General features: G+C 40.0%; 1 protein-coding gene across 1 annotated transcript in view; it reads right to left on the bottom strand.

The window, feature by feature from the left end:
• The window catches only part of Snd1 (staphylococcal nuclease and tudor domain containing 1), a 411,985-nt gene that overhangs the window by 172,617 nt on the left and 219,263 nt on the right, over positions 1-20,105 (bottom strand). Inside the window, exon 13 of the mRNA XM_015488306.2 lies at positions 13,372-13,482. Coding sequence (XP_015343792.2) covers positions 13,372-13,482 — 111 coding nt within the window. The remainder of the gene's footprint in view (positions 1-13,371; positions 13,483-20,105) is intronic.

Below are 20,105 nucleotides of genomic sequence, written 5' to 3'. Positions count from 1 at the left end.
TGTTTTCTGTATACCTACATGAGGATACAGAGGAGGCCAGACTTAACCAAGACTAAATGTACTACCAAAGGAAAAATAAATAGCACCCCAAATTGAAAACCATGGAAAACAGGGTACAATTGACATCTAAAACAGTACAGAATTCTATCACATTAAGTGTAAATATTAAACCCTCATTCATGATCTATTTGTTCCTAAAAAGCAAATTATCAGATCCTTATTAACATTCAGGCATTACTTTTGGAAAACCTTCAAAGACACCCCCCCCCTTCAGAAATGATTGTTAAATTAGATCAATTTCTGGCACATTCAAGAGGTAGCAAGAAGACTACATTGTAACATCAAATATAAACTAGGAAACAGTTGTTATTTTGTTAATTCTTTAAAAAGAGAGAAAACTGATAGTTCACAACAGGTGGTTAATCACTCAGTTCAAACAGCACCACCCAGAAAACCACCACACCCAGCTACCAAGCAGGAGGGATCTGTGAGAAACACGTATGGTGGCCTATTTCACTGGGTCTCCTTTCCTTGCTGATTCACTGTCACCACACTCTGTTGTACTGTGACAGAAATGACCCTAAATGAGCCACCTCCAGCAAACACCCCTCTGCCTCACACAAGGCTGATGATAAAGCAAGACCCTCTCTCTGAAAGAGACTCCAGGGGAACCAATCAGTGTGGAGGTTCAGACACGTACCCCAGAGAGAACAGGAGCAAAAGCCAAGTGCAGCAACCACCTTGCTGATGATCTTTGCAAAGGGGACTTAGTTCTAAGACTCTGAAGACACATCAGGAATGCCTAGGAAGAGTTCTATGTATGGAATCAAACCATGAAGATCATTCTGCTGAAAAAGGTATGCTGCCTTATCACCACTTTGAATGGGAATCTATCCTGTGCATCTCACACAACTGGGTTTCCTGGGGAGAGGTGGGCAGGTGGCAGAGAGCGGGTTTGCTTCCATACAGACTTGGGCCACAGAGGGCACTAATGCCTTCCCACACTGCCTGGCCCTGCAGACCACGCGGCCCTACGTTTTCTTTAGGCATGGACTGAAACTCCTGATTTCTCAACTTCTGCTGTGTCCGTTTAATAGCTGCCTCCTCACAAAGGCAGGCTGTATTCAGCTGGCCAGGAGAAAGGAAGCAGTGGGCCAGAACACAGCCTACTCCTTGCAGAAGCTCTCCTCTCCTCTCCAAGACGCAGCAATACAGAGACAGCAAGGACCAGCAGTGTCAGAAACTGATAAAACCCATCACTGGCTAGGAAACGTTGGTGTGTCCATATTACATACAAAGGGGTGACAGGGCAGAAGAGGGGTGAAATTTGCTTTCTAGGTTTCTTCCAGGACCCACAGGGCTGCTCTCCATTCATTGGAAAGATCTTTCTCTATCAGCAAACTTTGAAATTCACACATACTAGTGCTACTGCCCTCCCTCTAGAAGATCAAGCCTGTCGCTCTGCAAAGGCAGATGAAGACTGTCACAGCAACATCACCCCTACCGCCTCAGCACCTGAACAGTAGACTCTCACATGCTTTTCACACACAAGAACAGGGCATGTTTTCATGCTCTCCAGCTCATGCAGAAATTTCTAAGGACCAATCCTCTCCAACTCAGAAATCAGCACCAGAGGACATTCTGGGCCCCCGCCCCCCAAAAAAAAGAAAAAAGAAAAAAAAAAACCAAAAAACAAAAAACCAGGCCATCCATTGGGTAATTCAGTGATGGCAGACTTATTCTGAACAAAAATTTTGGGATGTTTACAAAGAAATTCAAAGAATTTATGGTTAGATCCCACCTTATCACAATGAAAATGGTTGTTGCAAAATGAATTCTTAACCTGAGATCATAAGTGAGCTTTGGCTAGATGCCAGGAATATTGACGAATCACCCCGGAGTATTCATGTGAATTTTCCTAGAGGGCAGGAGCTTTTCAACAGTTTCACAAAAAGAACTGCTTTCACACATAAAAGGATCTAAAGACAATAAAGCAATAGAAAGTAAAAATGGCATATGACAGATAGGTGGCAGGGAGATGATAGGGCAAGGGAGATGACAAGTACTGAGAGAGGTCAGGAGCCCCTGAACATGCCTTCTCTTCTGTAATTTCTCTTAACAATGCTTTCTGGTAACCAGGGACCAAGATGTCCCATAACTCTGCTTTGTTTTATTCCCTACACATGACACTTTTTTCCTTCCAATTAGGGCTCACGTTGCCCTTTTGTAACCCTTTTGGTCCAGGCCCTCACCAATTTATTTCAAGAGAGCTTCAGGAACATTTAAAGTGAATTCACCCAATCCTTTTGGATACTGCACACCACTTTGACTCCACAATGTCATATGACTTTGGAATAAAAATTTATTTCATCATTTCACTTCTCTACTTGGATGACCAGTCTGGGAAACCAAGTGAAAGTTCTTATGCTTGACTTTCTTGGGTCTCTACCCTGTGGCCCCAGTATATATTTTCACATGATTTCAACAGTACTCCTGCTAATCCAATTAGGCCCATTTTCTCCATGCCTCTGACATATAAGTTCTCAATTATGTGTGTTCCCTGAGCCTATCTGTCCTTAAGGTACATGTTATAGAATGAAAAGAGATACCACATATCTGCAGCCACAACCTTATCACGATCATAAAACAGTTGCCACAACAACAGGGATCCCAGGTGAACCACAATTAGGATTCAGATATTGAAATGATATTCATTTGAAATAGTAGTAAAATTATATATGTGAATGTGTGTGTGCATAAAGGTGCAGTTCAGTATGTAATTGTAAACTGCAACATACAATTTTCACATTGCTTCAGATGTTAGTCTTCATTCTATAGCTAACCTGAAGGCCCTTTGGAGATAGGAGTCTGTCCTTAGTATTTGTATTATATTTAACAGAGCTACACTCACGGAATCATGTAGACATAGAGCCCACTCATTCAATTCAAGTGCACCTGGAAAAAGATGAACACATAACTATCTGATGCAGTTCGCTGAAAACATTTCAAGTTGGAGATGTGGCCAATGGCAAAGGGACTATGAAATCAAGTATGAGGTTGGCTGGCTTTCCTGGACTGGTGGTTTCCCAGTCTATCTCCATCCAGCACACAGGAGGTCAAAGGCTGGTCTATTAGCAGAAGCAGGATTATCTATAACCCAAGTACCACATTTCCATCCAAGCTCCCGAAACAGGAGGAGATGTGCGAAAGTTTGAGTGGCAATGAGTGGGTGCATAACTCTGACCACCATAAACAATGAAACCGAACTAAGCAACAGGGCTGTAAAGATCTCCTACCTGACAGCAAAAGATAAATGACTCAGAGGAAGGGAAAATAATTCTAACTGAAAAGGTTAAAAATCAGAACAAAGAGTGAATAAGTTACTAAACTTGCAAAGCGCTTCTCACTGTGTTTCAGAACACATTGATGAATATGATGTTTCAGCATGAACCAAACAGATATCACTGATACACGGCAGCAGTAAACAATTCCTCTGGCCTTTTTAGTGATTCCTGGGCAGCTGAAGGAAGCAACAGGGTCCTGCCACTCAGAAAATAAGACACAGAGCAGACACAGGTGCAGAATGGTAGGTGGGAGAGCTAAGATTATGCAGCTGCTTTTTCAACAAAAATGAGAATTACTGATAAGAAAGGCAGAAAAGATGGAGAGAACACAGACTGGAAATGAGGAAATTGAGTCCTATAGTCAAGGGAGATGAGTAGATTAATGAGTCAGTAGGTCTTATGAGGCAGGAAGCAAAAAACAAAGAACTCCAGGTCATCCTCTCATTTAAAACTAATATAAGGAAGAAATGAAGACACATGCCATTGTGCTAGGTATGACAATGGGTCTGCAGTAGCAGGAAAAGAGGAAAGGAGGGATTATAAGAGATCATGACAGAGCATAATAATCTACACAGAATAAATACGATGGAAACACAGTTGCAACAGATAAGCAAATGCTACTGACCCTAGATTAGGATCAAAGGAAAATTAGTCCTAGGTAGAATCAGGCATTTATGGTCCAAAAAGCCTCAGAAGAGGGAGATCATATAAAACTGCCTCAGTGACACTGGTTTTTGATGTTTTGGCCACAATGTCCACCAGAAAAAAATTATGGGAACCATTGATGAATAATCCTTTTCTGAGGTGGTACATGCTTATAATCTCAGTGATTAGGGAGGCTGAGTGCAGCCTGGGTAACAAGAGAAAACCCTGTCAAGAAAGAAAGGAAGAAAACCAGCAAGATAGCTAGGGATGTGGCTCACTGGTAGAGCAAACCTGGATTTCATCCCTAGTAACATAACACACAAGACACCAAAAAACAAACAACAACAAAAACCCTATTCTACGATAAAAGCTCCCCTTAATATTTTTTTGAGGGCTTATACACACATACCTGCCCACTTCTACTTTTGAAAACTAGTATACACCATGGAAAAACTTCCGTAGGCTTGTTTTTTTCCCCCAGAAACAGGTAAATAAATACTTACCTGTGTCATTAATTTCTTTACATCAATTTTGATAGCCACACAATAAATCCATCATATGGATGCACGTTTCATGATTTAATCAATTCCCTGCTGCTAGATATTTCTGTGAATATAATTCTACTAATATGCTACAAGGAATAACTTTTAGATAAACTGATGGTCATCTTGCTAATTACTTTTTTAGGACAGATGTACAAAAGTAGCACTTCTATGTCACACAGCCAGGGAGCAAAGCAGTATTTGTTTTACACTGCCCTTTCACAAGGTGTCCTAGATTGACCGTACCCTGCCTCAAAGGCTCTATTTGGGGGTAACCCTTGAGCTTGGGTGATCTTTTACCTATGCATCTAACTTTTGCAATTACATTTGCAATTATTCACCTGTTTACCCTAATCAAAATATCATGAATTTGTTTATGTCTTCTATGTGCTTGATAAAACATTTATTGCTGTAACATGAACAGTCATAGGAAATTTTAATGTGTCTTTTGAGTGATAAGTAATAGTTATTGGAAGTGTGATTTGGAAAACGGTTTTTCGGTGTGAACTACGCTGCCTAGGACTTACTGAAAAAGATTCATTGCCATCCTCTAGAGACTTGGCTCTCTGAACTTGATGCAAAAGCAAGAGGAACAGCAAGTAAGCTTTCTCAACTTCTGTGCCCAAAATGAGAGGGGGAATCAGAGGCAGCTTAAGATAAAACAGAAATGCACAAGGGAGTTCATAAGGAATTGAGATGCAAAGAATCTTGCAAATGAAAGAAAGTTATGAAGCAGATTTCCCCTTCACAAGCAGCTATAAAACTGTGCACTGATGTATCAGTGATTAATTATTTGAATTCTCATCCTCCTAAGAGATTTCCAAGGATTATAACAAAATTAGGAAAGGGATATACCTCATAGAGGCTAAGCTCTCAGACCCACTAAGCCACCTAACATTGCTGAGGAATCAAATCAAGCAAGTACTGCAACTCAAGGTAATTTCACATGAAATTAGCCAAGAACTGGTAGAGGCTACTCAGAAAGAATGGAATTCAGGAGCCATGAATGTCAAATACAGGGAAGGTAAGACAGGAGTTAAAAGGGGTGGGGGGAGGAGTTAGGACAGAAATTCAAAGTTAGTCCACTACATGCCTCGTACTCTTTTACTTATAACCATATTTTAATTCCCATTATACTCAAAATTAAATGACTTATCTGCCATAAAAGGACATATCATTTGATTTGTTTTCTAGTGGTCAGAACATGTTTATAGCAGTGGTTCTCAAATTTTATTATATATCACAGCCACCCGAAGAATGTCTTAAAAAGAGATAGGAGCAAGGGAACCTGAGTATTCACATTGTTAACAAGTTCCCAAAATGACAATGATGATGTCTGAGAAAGACTGGTATAGGGAGTTAAGTTACAAGAAAGTCAAGGGTCAAGTGTTACATTTTGCTGTCACAATTTATTTTGGATTGAATTTATATTCCCAGTATAATAATCTTCAAACGGGAGCAGGGTGTGGTAATACATGCCTTTTAACCCTAGGGACTTGGGAGGCTGAGGTAAGAGGATTGCAAGTTTGAAGCCCACTTGGATACTTCAGTGAGACCCTGTCCAAAAACAAAAAAATTAAGAAGGTTAGGGATATGACTCAGTGGTGGAGAGTCTCTGGGTTCAATCCCTGATACTGGGGTGGAGGGGAGGAGATAATCATCAAATAAATATTTTCAATGTGTGAAAGGAGCAAAACTCTCAGACAGAAGGCACTGGGATAGGAGAGAATAAACAAGATGCTCTGAACAGGTAGGCACTGGAGGCTGACCGTATTAGGAGGGGAATAACAACCATGATAAAATCATCTAGAAAGGTTGGTCTAGAAGGAATACAACCGGGCAGAGTAATGATTATGGAAAGGTCAGGCAAGAAGTAGTACTCATACCAGGTGCTCATCTGACTGTGACTAGCAGCACTCTTTCCAGCTTGGTACACAAAGCAGCAGCTGTATCCATTGGATTCCACCTTTACCCCAGGCCCCACAGAATCATCAAGTAAACTTGAACAGCTTGTTTTATGCCAGAGGAACTGGGGGTGGGGGTGGGGGAGGTNGCTAATGGAATGGGGTTGCTGTTCAACTTGACCAGGTATTACCACTTGACCCTGGACAACCTTTGAAATGAGTATCCTCATTTTTTTCTGGGTGGGGGGGGAGGTGGGAGGGAAAAGGAGGAGGGGACCTGGGAGTGAACAACTCCTCTTAATACCCTGAAGGAGAAAACTCTTTGGAAATGGAGACATTATACAGCTCTCCAGAAGTGGCCATTTGTGCTGCCTTAAATGCAGATTGATTACTCCTATTTGGATGTTGAGTGCATCATCTTTCCTGAAGAAAGGGAAAAAGCTAAATTTCCCCACATTCAGCTGTGTCGACAAATCACTTCTCCACACCAGCTCTTTTAATGCATTTTCCTGTTATCACAGCCACTTGCAGTAGCTGATCTACCCTACTCCCCAACAGTAACACCCCTTCCCAACACGTGCTGAATCCAATTAGCAACCTCATGACTGTGACACCAAACTGCAAGCTCAAATCTTGGTGGGACCATGCATCACCAGCATCTCTGCATCTCTGGGGTGGATAAGAAGGAAGTCAGGAAGGTGTTTAAGAGAAAGATCAACTCCCTTTCTCTTGAGCTGGTTTCCAACCTGCAATGGCATGAGGTAATGCAGCTGGGAAAAGAAGGCAGAAGATAATACACCTGACTCCTGCTTTTTATGATGCTTGAGCTAAAAATCCAACAATACCCTGATGTTATAAGAATCTATGATTAAACAGTGAAGAAAAGAGGAAAAACTTCAAGTAAAAGCTGTTTTTAACACTATTGAGTAGGTGATAGTTTTATTCAAAGAGAATTTTCACTTGTTGGGGTCATTAGATTCAAAGTGAGAAATCTTGGTTTAAAGCTGTACCATTAAACTATTGAGAAGATGAGGACAGAGACTGAAAAGAAAAGATGAATTTCAGGGAGATGTTCTCAAGAGAAAATTTAATAGAAATGAGAGACAGAATAAAAAAGATGTAAGGCAAGCAGTGTTAATAATAAGGAAGATGAAAACAGGAAGGGCTAAGAAAACAGGTAAGAAAAGACAAGAAATAGGAAAAATAGTAATACCCAGGGGTACTATTAGAATTATTTAATGCCGGTCCCTCTGAGATTGCATGCATTGTAAAGGGTGGAATCTATTATCTTTTTTGTTCACCACTATTATCCTCAATTCCTGGGAACCAGGACACACTCAAGAAAATGAGAATAAAGAGAAGAAATGAATGCAAAGCCATCATATGCAAAATAAATGAGCACTGAAAAAAACTGTTCCTGGCAGGCAAATATCTGCTTTCCTGAAGAATGGATTAACCGTGTCATCTATACCCTATGATAGGATGTATAATTTTCAAATTTCAAGACACACAAATATTTGCAGGGAACTCACATTCAAATTCCACACCAATTTTCTCAATGGAAAGGCAAAGAAATGGAACTTGCTTCTTTTTATAAATATATTTAACAAATCAGAACGGTATTCAACTAGTATACGGAGTTCTTCCATTTTAAGGAGTCCTAAAGTTGTATCATCATCCCCTCCTCCTTTTTTTTTTTTTTTTTTTGGCTGCTAGGGATCAAACCCAGGACCTCACAAGTGCTAGGCAAGTGCTCTACCTCTGAGCTACATTCCTGCCCTCCACTTGTACAGTTTAACTTAGTAACACAAAGTGCTACTGACTGATGCTTTACATTATGCTCATAGCCAGTATGAGAATGTCAGTTCAACTGAAGATGCAAACATGAACCAATTGAAATTTTATGGAAAAACTTCCTTATGTTTCAGAAAAACAGTAGAGCTGCTCTGGCTAAGAGTATAAGACAAAGAGTACTTCTTTCCCAATGGTATTACAAACATTTCAGTAGAACTGTAAAAATGTATTTACAAGTGCCTGCTATAAATGCATAAAAATGGTAAGCCTCCTGTGGTCCCAGTAACTATCACCAAGAGATATTTAGTGAAAGACATATTCCTCTTAACAATGACCACTGATACTGGCCTAGGAAAGAAAGAGTTACTAACAATCGTATATCCTTCTGATCGAACACTGTGATGGAAATGCCAGCAGTTTTCTTTGAGGTTTAGGCAGAGAGAAACCTAAGAGGGTCCTGTCAACCACATGGAAAAAAAGCAAGAACTGATGCTTAAGATTGGAGATGGAGAAGTCAGAAAGGCAAGAACACTGTTTTTGTTTCTAAAAGAAGAGTGAGCTGAGGCAAAGCTGAGATGAGGGCAGGTTCATGCTTGCCTCTCAGAGAGGGAGGACAACACCACAGTTTCCTGAATCTGCAGTGTTCTGGGAAACAACAGAATACATATGAAAAGATAAGAGACTGCCCTTTTCTCTTTTCCTGAGATAACCCTAACCTCATTATGAATGTCCAGAGTGAATCTATAATGCATTTCAATCTGCTCAGACGCTAAATTGCTTTCCCACAGTCAAACTGGGGCATCAATTTCTTAATATATACATCCTATCTTGAAATCACAAAAGCTTAGAATTAAAAAGATTCTGTAAAGGAATAAAGCCCCAACTCTTGAACTAATGCAAATTCTCTTTTCCTGCAATAAGCCACAGATTCCAAAAATTTCTAGAAAGTCTTAAAATATACCAGTTTCAAATAAAGTCATGGGCAGCTTCAGGAGAATGCACATAGATGCTATCCCCTAGATATGCATACCTACAAGAAAATATGGCATGAAGCCAGGCTCTGATCTAACTCCAGTCACTACCAGCTTGTCTTCAGTACCTTTAACATGCTCAATAAATGCCTATGTGGAAGACCACTAGCATAAAGATGTTAGTCACAAAATCAATCTGGATGTATCATGTCTAATATATGGGCTAGAGTAAAAAGACACTGCACTTTAGAAAAATTTAAGTGTTTTGATAATGACTCACTCTCTTGGATGTAAGAAAGTCCCTGAAGGAGGCAAAAAATGCCATAAGTTTAGGACACCCATCTGGACTACAAACACAGCCGGCCAGCTAACCAAGATATGCTGCAATGAGATTGGAAATGTTGGAAAGTCAATCTGGGGATTAAAAACTAGAATCACACAGAAAAGACAATCTGTCACATTCCACAAGGAGCCCCAGAGGATGCCCCTAAAAAGGGAGACAAGGTTTAGGAGCATCACAGAGAACTGTGGGTCAGCTACACTCTAAGCTCTTTCTGCAAAAAAAAATATGGAGGCTAACATAAAAAGGCTCTCAGAACCCTGGGACAAAAATCAAGAGCTTTTCCATGGAGCCCATGAGAGAAGGAAGGCACGAGATGCAAAAAGAAATGCCAAAACCTTATCTTGCTGGGACACAAGGTAATTAGGGAGGAGGCAGCTGATGACAGACAACTGAACTAGAAAAGAAGGCTATCTTTGGGGAATTAGAGGCTTATTTATCCTTCAAACAAAAAGATGTGACTTTCTCTAGATGGGCCAGGTATTTGAGACATAATGAGGGTTGCCCATCAGCAGACAGGTGCCTTGAAGGGTCAGCAAACTGATAGGAGCTGCTGGGGTGGTAGAGTGGTTTCTAACAGGCAGGTGGATATGCTTGAAAGCAACTGGCAAACTGCAATTGGTATTCTTCCCTTTCTGTCTCACCTGGTCTCCCAGTGAGCACCTAACATACTCTCCCTGAGCAGCCATCAGATGATCTGAGAAAGGTTGGCAGATCATACCCCCTTGCAGAGGAAGTAGTGCCTACAGAGCCCTGAGAAAGCTCATCAACTCCTAGGCAGGCAGCTGCACTGACCCGAGAAGTCAGAAAAGCTAACAGGCTGCCCTTTCCCCAAAGCTTACAATGTTTCTTTAAAAGGATTAATGGCCAGGCAGTGCACTGGAAAGCAAAGTCAATGGAAGAGCACTCTGCACCATTGCTGATATCACTAGCGATTACCAGAGAGAAAAACAGGTAATCAAGGTCAGGGGCAAGAAAATCTGTTGAAATTGACACCCCTGTGGAAAGGGACTAATGAAAATGATAGCTTTGAAATTTTACCTTCACCCACCTAAACTTTCAGAATGAATGACATAAACGCAGCAGATATTATTATTTGGCCTTTGCCAAAGCATTAGATACAGTAGTGCAAGAAATTTTACTTTGAAAATTAATTCAAATTGGCTTGGTTCAGTACACAATCACTGAAGATTAAAAAGGGGCTGAAGGATGATAAACAAAAGACCGTTAAGTGACAGTGCATGCAATGAGAGACTTGGGGTCAACACCAAGGCCTTTCTTGTTGAGGGGTTCTATTCATGGCCCAGAAAAGGAGTAAACAACTCACTAATGAGATCTGCAGAGGACACTAAGCTGGGAGGTAGAGAAACTGCATGGGGGCATCAAATCACAAAACAGAGTTCAAGTGGAAAAAATATAGCTTATTTATCTAGGGGAAAGCAACCCTAAACTTAGATAATATTCGACAGACAGAGAGGATGAGGGGCAGGAGCAGCATGTAAAAAGAGCTTTGACATGCTATAACGTGACAGAAGGAAGTAAGAAAGCCAAGGGCCACGTGGGGAGCATGCATGGGGGCACAGAGTGCTTTGAATTGAAGGCAAACGAAAATAAAGCAAAGTGTCAGAGATAGGTGGTCTGCAAAAGAGGTCAACTTTATCGTTTTCCACAAGAAAAACACATCTACACTCAAAATCTCTTTTAATGGCTACAAAGCCATAAATAAACCAGACCTAGCAGTTGTTTTGGTCTTTCTTGGATTTAGAAGATTAAAAAGGGTTAGCATCTAGAAGATGGCACTGGGCCACCATCCTAGGGCTCACTGACAGTAAAGCTCCAAAGGAAAACCCACTCACAGTTGAGGTTGGCTATTTCTCCTAATTCTTTATGAAGCCTGTATTGCCTTTGGGCAATGCCTCGGGCTTGGGGAAGTGGTTAATTTCTCTCCATTTACTCAACCTACAACAGTGCAATGACCCCGAAGCCAATTTTTCCACCATCAGTCTGAAAGCAATGGCTCAACACAATTATCTCTAGGCAACTCAATGCTTTAGCAAGCATCTTGTTACATTACTTCAGCACAAAAATCAGCGCTAAAGAAGCTATTTTCTTCTTAAAACCTAAATTTTAAAAAAAATTCCCTATATGTGTTTCTTCTTTAAACAACACTCACAACATCTGTCACATCATGGCTATTCTAGCAGCATGATAAGAGAACTTATTCTGGTTTCATTTTCCAGGGAAGTTTTGCAAATTGTTTCCATGCTTACCTGTCAGAACTAAATATTCACTAGTGGCACAGTGAACCCAGTACTAAAAATATGAGTGTATATCCCACTACACAGCTTGGTGTTCCTGTTACTCTGGAAACATCTAACCTGTCCTTCGAGTTGCCATCAGATGAGGCTGAACATTCTGGTCACAGACTCACATTGTGAATTGCACCAATAGTTGAGTAAATGTTCATTTCTTAGAGTGACTAGATGATCACACAGTATTAAGAGATGTAAAACCCCATTTCCAATCATGGAATTTTTGAGCCCACCTGGACTAGAGATACTATAGGAAGGAAGAGAAGAGAGGGCTTATGAGAAATACCAATTATGGATGTATATATAAAATATATATATTTTAGTGTCCACTAATGAGCCCTAAACATTCAAAGATATGGGTATTTTCACTGAACTCTTCGTACCTAACAATCAGGTCCTGGACAGGGCCTATTGGGGAAATCCCACGAGAAGGAATCCAAAAAGCCACAGCCTGACAGACCGATTTCTCAGCTGACATTCTGTGTGACATTCTATAGATGCTCTATCCATCAGGATATGACACAGTGTTAGAGGTAAATGTCACATATCAGGGCAATGTTCTGGGCCAAAGAGCAAGAAAAGTGATCTCAATGACAAGTCTGAAGCTGAGATTAGATAACATGTGCCCAAACTCACTCCTTCTCTAACCACAGCACATAACCTGACAATGGCCAAACTTCTAGAACTAAAGGGGTCCTAGAGGCCATGGAAAAAATTCCTGAGTGAGACCAGCCTGTGCAATGCCTTTGAAATAATGGATCTATTCTGGTTGAGTCCATGCAGTCTGCTGAGCTACCCAAGTTGGTCCAGCATTAAGTAGCTCAGTTCTTATTACTTCTCAGGAAGTCTGGGAATCACTCAACTATCAGTATCATCCAGTAACAAAAGTATCCCTGAATTAGAGCCTTGAGGAATGTCAATGACAAGAAACACTGCTGAGCAGTATGCATATCCTTGGGGCAACCAGCCACAGGGATGAAGGACAAAAGTAAAATGTCACAGGGTTTCTCAAATGCTCTCCTGCCAGCTGTCAAAAGTTTTGGAAACCAAATTTCATTTCCCAACAAATGTTTTCATTTCCTTTGTACATTACAAAAGGTCTAAAGGTGATACATGGGAGGGGCTGAGAGGAGAGGCCTCTGAAGGTAAGACACAGAGGCAAATGTACTACACGCACAAGCAGGGCTTCCCTGCTAGTTCCAGGAATGGGATAAAAATATCTGTTATAGTACTCTATTCCACAGTTCCTTTTATAACATCAGTATAGGGAGATCATATCTAGTATATTTTATAGATTTAAAAAATAGAGGCCCAAATGAACTTAATCAAGGTTAGGTAATAAGTTCAAAGTGTGCTCTTCTTGTTTTCATGGGGGAAAAAACTGGAATGAAAAAAGGATACGAACTCTATCAGCATATTATTTTCTAACCCATTCTTCACAGCTATAGGTACAAGAGTGGAGACAAAAAACTGGGGCTGTTGGTCCCAGTGAGTTTACATTAGTAATTTTTTGACTCACCTGGCTTCTGCAGCAAGCAGCTCATCATAGTGTGAGGATCGCTGGTCATCATCCTGCCGGTATCTGATCACAGTGGCTAGACCTTTGCTGACAAGAGCCTCAGCGATGTTTCTGCAATGGAAAAGGTAGGTCAGTGAGCACTAGAGGTGCATATGGGGCTCAGTCAACAGAAATAATAACAGTTAGCACCTGGAGGTCTTAACGCGTTCTGGCAGGGGAGAGAGAGGCCAAGGATTTCAAGACCAATGAGTTGTTAAGCTAGAAATCCAAATACAAGGTTGAATACAAAGTTCCCTAGTTCAGCATTTTTCTGGTTAGTACAGTCAGATGCTATATCAATCCATACATAAAAACTAGCAGAAAATATCTGTAAAAAGCCCACATTAGGCCGGGCTATTTACAGAATGTTATAAACAAGCCACTACCCTCAAGAAAAGTCTGCTCTAAAATATCAGGCACATAGATTAAAAAAAAAAAAAATGAAACACATAAAAGCATGACCTAAATTTCTCAAAATCTCCTTCTCAGCCTATGCTGCAACTAGAAAATGTCTTGTTTCATTTTGGCAATGTTAGAAATGTCGGTTTAACATGATGGCCAAGTACTTTTCTTCTCATCACAACTACTGAGAGTGGATCTCCCACCCAAACTGGGCTTGGGGAAAGGCCAAGAAGGAAGTGGGGAAGAGGAGAGCCAGGCAGGAGGCATTCTGGTAAGAAGAATACCACATGGTGATCAAAGAAAGTAAAAAGTGTAAAATCTAAGGTGGTCAGTTTTGGAGTAATATTCCATGGGACTACAGGATATTATGGATTACAATCTGACCTGAAGCAATTAAAAAATGTATTCAGCCTTCTTTTCTTCACCAGAGCTGCTTCCACTAGGGAATCAGAGGTGTCACCAATAGTGGCTACAACTACTAATAAGAGATGAGAAGTACATGGAAAGTGAAGCTAAGAACTAACAAAGCATATTTCCAAGGCTCCTCCCCAATCTGGAAAGGGAACTTGGACATGAAAATGAAGTATAAAAACAAAATTTCCCAAAACTTCAGAAAGCAAATGTGAAAAAGCAAAAGACATGATATTATTGAGGGAGAGTGGTGGTGATGTCTTTCTTTGTGTCTGTCATAATTACACCAAGGGCCCCACTCACACCATCTGGTTCGCTGCCCTTTGGGGAGAGGGTACCGTAAGCAATAGGCTACTATGCCATATGCTATGATTTAGTATTACTTGAAAATGTAGTTAACTCTTAACATACTAGTGGTCCTTAGAGAGTGGTGTTGTGGGAATGCTGGCAGCTGGACTGACCAGTATGTATGTGTGTTTAAGCCACTTAAGGGTTCTGTTTATCCATTCACACTCAGCACAGACCTTTTCAAGGAAGAAGAAAAAAAAGTGCTGGTAAAGAAAGGAGGAAAAGATGCTGTGGCTGATTCTCATTATATGCCCCTCTGCTGCCTGTTTATCTACTGCTGAACGATATTAATATCTCTAAAACACCACGGAATTAGCACTTCTCAAAATCCACGCCCACAAAGAGGCTGCTTTGCTGGCCACCCTGTCTCCTGAGTCATTGCATGAGCACGCTGGCAAATGCTGTCATTATCACAGACTTGTGTTTTGGCAGCATGAAGAAGGCAACAGCCCCAAATCAGCAGATGTAGATGTTGATACACGGTGAGGATTTAACTAAGGTTGTCAAGAAGGAGCCCTAACAGGGCAAGACAGGGGCTCCACCCACCCAAAAGCTGGCCAGAAGGCTATGAAGTGGTGTGAGAGGCAACTCCACTTTGACAGATTGAGATGTCTTGGTAATTTTAAATGCCAAGAGAGTAAAGAAATATTTGTTACTGAATTCTGAATTACTGAGCATTGATATTTTACAGTCAATACATGGGGTCTGCAGGAGAAAGCTGGGATGACAGAGCAGGTGAGGACAATTTCACACAAATAAGCCTCTATATGAAAAACTAGAGAATACTAAGAAAAACAGCACAAATGTTTAATGATCCATTCCTGTTAATGCTGCTCAAAATCAATTCCCAGAATTACTGAGCACCTGCCTGGCCAGCAGAGAATCAAGGGCACAATCCTTCCCTACTTTTCAGTCCTGGCCATCTTGATCCTAACAGCAAATGTCTACAACCCGGTCAAGACCTGCCATATGGAGTACCTAAGGCTTTAGGTTCTCAATTCCCTCCACCACCTCTGCCCACTACTTACCTCTCCCTTCCCCCTACAGTTGAGCTCCTGAGCTGCATTCTCTTGGCTACTTATCCTAATTACAGATTTTCCCTGGAGGGACAGTGTGGTGTTGATGGGTAAAGAGAGTAAAAATACATAAAATAATAACAACTCTCATTATTGGGTTTTTACTACATTCTAGGTATGTGAGAATCACACAGTCTATTCTTGGTGCATTAATAAATTTTCATGCAATATTGCAATTATCAACTCATAGTGCCTATCTTCCCTGCACTCTGTGAGGACAAGGTTCATGTTTTTCTTGCTTGATATCCAGTTACTATTACAGTACTTTGCACCAGGTAGACAGAAAATGTTTTTGGAGTGAAATTATTTAGCTCATTTAGGATAAAAATATTTTTTTAAATGTGGCACAATTAGAGCATGTTCTTTTGTTTTAAAACATCCCAAAGTTTTGAGACTCTTTTAAGGAAAAAAAAAAAAATCCTAATCATTTTGTAAATGTAGCACTGTAACATTATTTATTTCCCAAGCCAAGTTTGCCCAGCAGAGAAACAAGGACAGTAACTTTCTCCATGCCTTTCCAGCTTTTGTCTTTCTCTTCCCCATTATCTGAGGCTACAATTAGAAAAGAGAATGAAAGGGACTGAGTGAAAATGGAATTAGCCCAGCTACTTGTACTTGACGGTCTCATTCACTTCTTTTGGCTGCTAATGAAAGGTCAGGAGATTTTCCCTTGGCTAAAGATGGCTCAGAACCTGACAGAAGTGCACTGATCACTTGCCCAGGAAGAAAAGAGAACATTAAATTGTGCGCCATGACAATATGCTGCTTTTAGATAAATTTATAAGTTCTGCTTTCCTGCATGTATCAGTAATTCTACTCCAATTAAATATGTCTAGAGCAAATGGATAATTTAAAGTCAACATATAAAAAACGGACTAACAGCCTTGGAGATCTGTCAATAAGTCATCTCTATTCATATCAGCTAGGAACTCAAAAAGAATTAAGTGCTGGGAATAAACCGATTCTCCAATCTAAAAGAGGTATTGAGGGTTCTGTTAAAAGTGAATAGTTGCCATTAGACATGATCAGGTATTCCTGATACAAACACAAGTGACATCGGTCTCACATTAACATTCTCAAAAGATCTACAAGTAGTTGGGCATCTCTTTCCCTCACACTTCTTTCCATATAGCAAGCAGATTGTGATAAGCTGTAAGATTCCCACTATAAGATCATTTCAAAACCATCAGGTTCTGTGTTCTGAAAACATGGAGAAAAGGTATTTTATGCCCATACAAGACAGAAGGAATCTTAAAAGTAAAGTTTCAATTTAGAGCAGTCTCTAAATGTTCGATCACATTTTTGCCTGCCTTCCTCATTGCTTCCTCCCTCATCCCAATACTGGAAGTAACAAATAATATATTGATAGGTGAGATAACTGTCTAAAATTGTTCATATTACATAGAATACACTATGAAGCAATTTTGCAACTATCTGAAGGAACAGAAAAGCTGCAGACACAGCACAAAGAACAAACCCTTCTTCTTTGAACCATCTGAGAGCAAGTGCCTGACCTGTTGAACTACCATCCCCAAATACTTTAGTGTGCATTTCCTATAAACCAGGCTATCTTCCTGCATGTAAAAAAAAAAAAAAAATCAAGCTGAACTAGGTTGTTAACATAGACACATTATTACCATCACATGCACAAATCAATTGTTTTAATGGGATGCTGATTTTTAAAAAAGGCTCTGCAATAGTAGTCCACCCTTATCTACAGGAGATACATTCCAAGATTCCCAGTAGAGGCCCGAAACCACGGATAGTACCGAATCCTTTACAGTCTGCTCTCTGCATCAATGGATTCCTCATTTGTGAATTCAACCAACCCTGTATTAAAAGTATTCACACACACACACACACACACACACACAAACACAATCACATTTGTACTGAACATGTACAAATATTTCTCTTGTCATGATTCCCTAAACAATACAGTATAACAACTACTTACGTGTTGTAGCATTTATGTTGAAGTAGCACAAGTAATATGGAAAAGAATTAAAGTATATGGGAGAAGATGCATGAGTAAGTGCAAATACTACAACATTTTATATAAGGGACTTGAACTTTCATGGATTTGGTATCTGTGGAGTTTCCTAGAACCAGTTCTTCATGGATACTGATGGACAACTGTATTTTAGCCCTCACATACATACATACATACATACATGTATATGATAAAATTTAATTTGCAAACTAGAAATAGTAAGAGATTAAAATCAAGAACTAATCATAAAATAAATCAATTATAACAATATATTGTAATAAAAGATATGTGAGTGTGGTCTTAAAATATCTTCTTATATTCTTTTATTTAAAAGAACACTTTTTTTAAAAAAAATATTTTTTCAGTTGTAGATGGACACAATATCTTTATTTATTTTTATGTGATGCTGAGGATTGAACCCAGAGCCTCACACATGCAAGGCAAGTACTCTACCAATGAGCTACAACTCCAGCCCAAGAGAACACTTGATAACTTTTCTTTTGCATGTCTAAATTGCCAGCATCACTCTTGCACTTTGGGGCCATTATTAAGTAAAACAGTGGTTGCTATAATACAAACACTGGAATAGCATGATAGTAATTGAAAAACCAAGATATCTACTAAATGACTCCTGGCAGGGAAGTGTATACAGTGTGGATATATGGACAAAGGGAAAACTCCAACATCTTGGGCAGGATTGAGCAAGATGGTGTAAACTTTTATCACACTACTCAGAATGGTGCATAATTTAAAATTTATGAATTATTATTTCTGGAATTTTTAATATTTTGGGCAGTGGTTGACCATGGGTAACTGAAACTGCAGGTAATGCAAGAAATGCTACAGTTCAGAACCAGGCTTTCCATTTAGTTGTCACTCCTTTTAATCTGGAAGAGTCCCTCTCTGGCTTCCTTTGACCTATATGACCTTGATACTTTTGCAGCATGCAGGCCATTTATTTTGAGTTGTCTGTTTCTTCATGATTAGACCCAAGATATGTAATGATATGCAATTTACCTTGATCACTTGATTAGGGTGTTGACTATCAGGTTTCACCACTGTATCCTTTTGCTCTTTGTAAACAACAGATACTCTGTGAGAAACTTTGAACTACATAATTTTTATCCGTCACCAAACTCCCCAAGTTATTCATTTATTTAGTTGAATTAGTATGAACTCATGATTGCTCATTTTGTTAAAAGGGTTATAATCTGGGGTTAGGGTTGTGGTTCAGTGGTAGAGCACTTGCTTTGCATGTGTGAGGCACTGTGTTCGATTCTCAGTACTGCATAGAAATAAATAACAAAATTTTTTTAAAAGGATTGTAATCCACTACTATTGTTCTTTATTTTGATTTTCAAATTGTTCCCAACTTGGCCTGAGGGAGCAGGGACAATGTATTGCCTTCAATGTACTTTGGACAGGTCTCCTATCCTCCTTTGATAACTCCTTATTTTCTGGCAAAACATGTTTCAGGCTTATATTGTATAGTATTTCCCAGATCTAGATTTTAGCCATTTTTCTAAGGAGCCCACATTTATAATCTTTATTTATTTCTATATCTATGCACAATTATTGAAAGCCATGTGTGGCAGTCATGAAAATGTGCCTCTTGGATCACCAACTGCAGGAAGCATAATTGAGTGACAGCTCAGCTTCTGTGCTCTGAAATCCATCACTACTATTTCAGCCAAGGCCATGCTTCCCACCAGCTGCTACTAGCCAATAACTCAGTCCAGCGGAGATACTAAGGCAGGTCTACTACTGAGAGACCCGATGCCTCTGATGGGCCATTTGGACCCGAGGAACGTCTTGGTCCATTCTCTGCAGCTATAACAGAATATGTGAGACTGGGTAATTTATGAAGGAAAGAGATTTTTCTGGCTCATGGTTCTGAAGTCCAAGATGTTCAAGATCATGGTGCTAGCATCTGGTGAGGTTCCTTGTGCTACATCAGAAGATGGAAAGGGACATGTAAGTGTATGTGACAGAAAGCAAAAGGGGCTGGTTCACTTTTATAAGAACCAACTCTGGTGATAATTGATCTCCTCCCAGTATAACTGCCTTAATCCATTCATTAGGGCTCTGTTCTCATGACTCTAGCACTTATTTTTACTCTATGTCTTGACACTGCTGCATTGGGAATTAAATGTCCAACATGTAAATGTGAGGTGATATATTCAATCATAGAAGAGACACAATATCAGCTTTAAGGAAACTATCCTTAGAATTGCCCCACAGTTATAAACATACCCTGAGTTACCACAGATACCTTCAGTTTGAATTCAACACAAGCACTCCTCCTCCTTTCACATCCATGAGTCCCTTCTCAGACAGTGAGGGGGCTTATTGTTAGTACTTTTACTTATAGGATCAAACTCTGGCAATGTAACCAATCTTGTATCATTGTTGCCACTGCCTCCTCAGTGGATGCTCAGCCTCAGCCTCTGTGTCAATGTCTGCAC

Source organism: Marmota marmota, unplaced genomic scaffold, assembly GCF_001458135.2.
Source record: "Marmota marmota marmota unplaced genomic scaffold, marMar, whole genome shotgun sequence".
Classification (NCBI taxonomy): domain Eukaryota; kingdom Metazoa; phylum Chordata; class Mammalia; order Rodentia; family Sciuridae; genus Marmota; species Marmota marmota.
The sequence above is the reverse complement of the archived record's forward strand: the minus strand, read 5'-3'. Positions and strand labels throughout refer to the sequence as shown.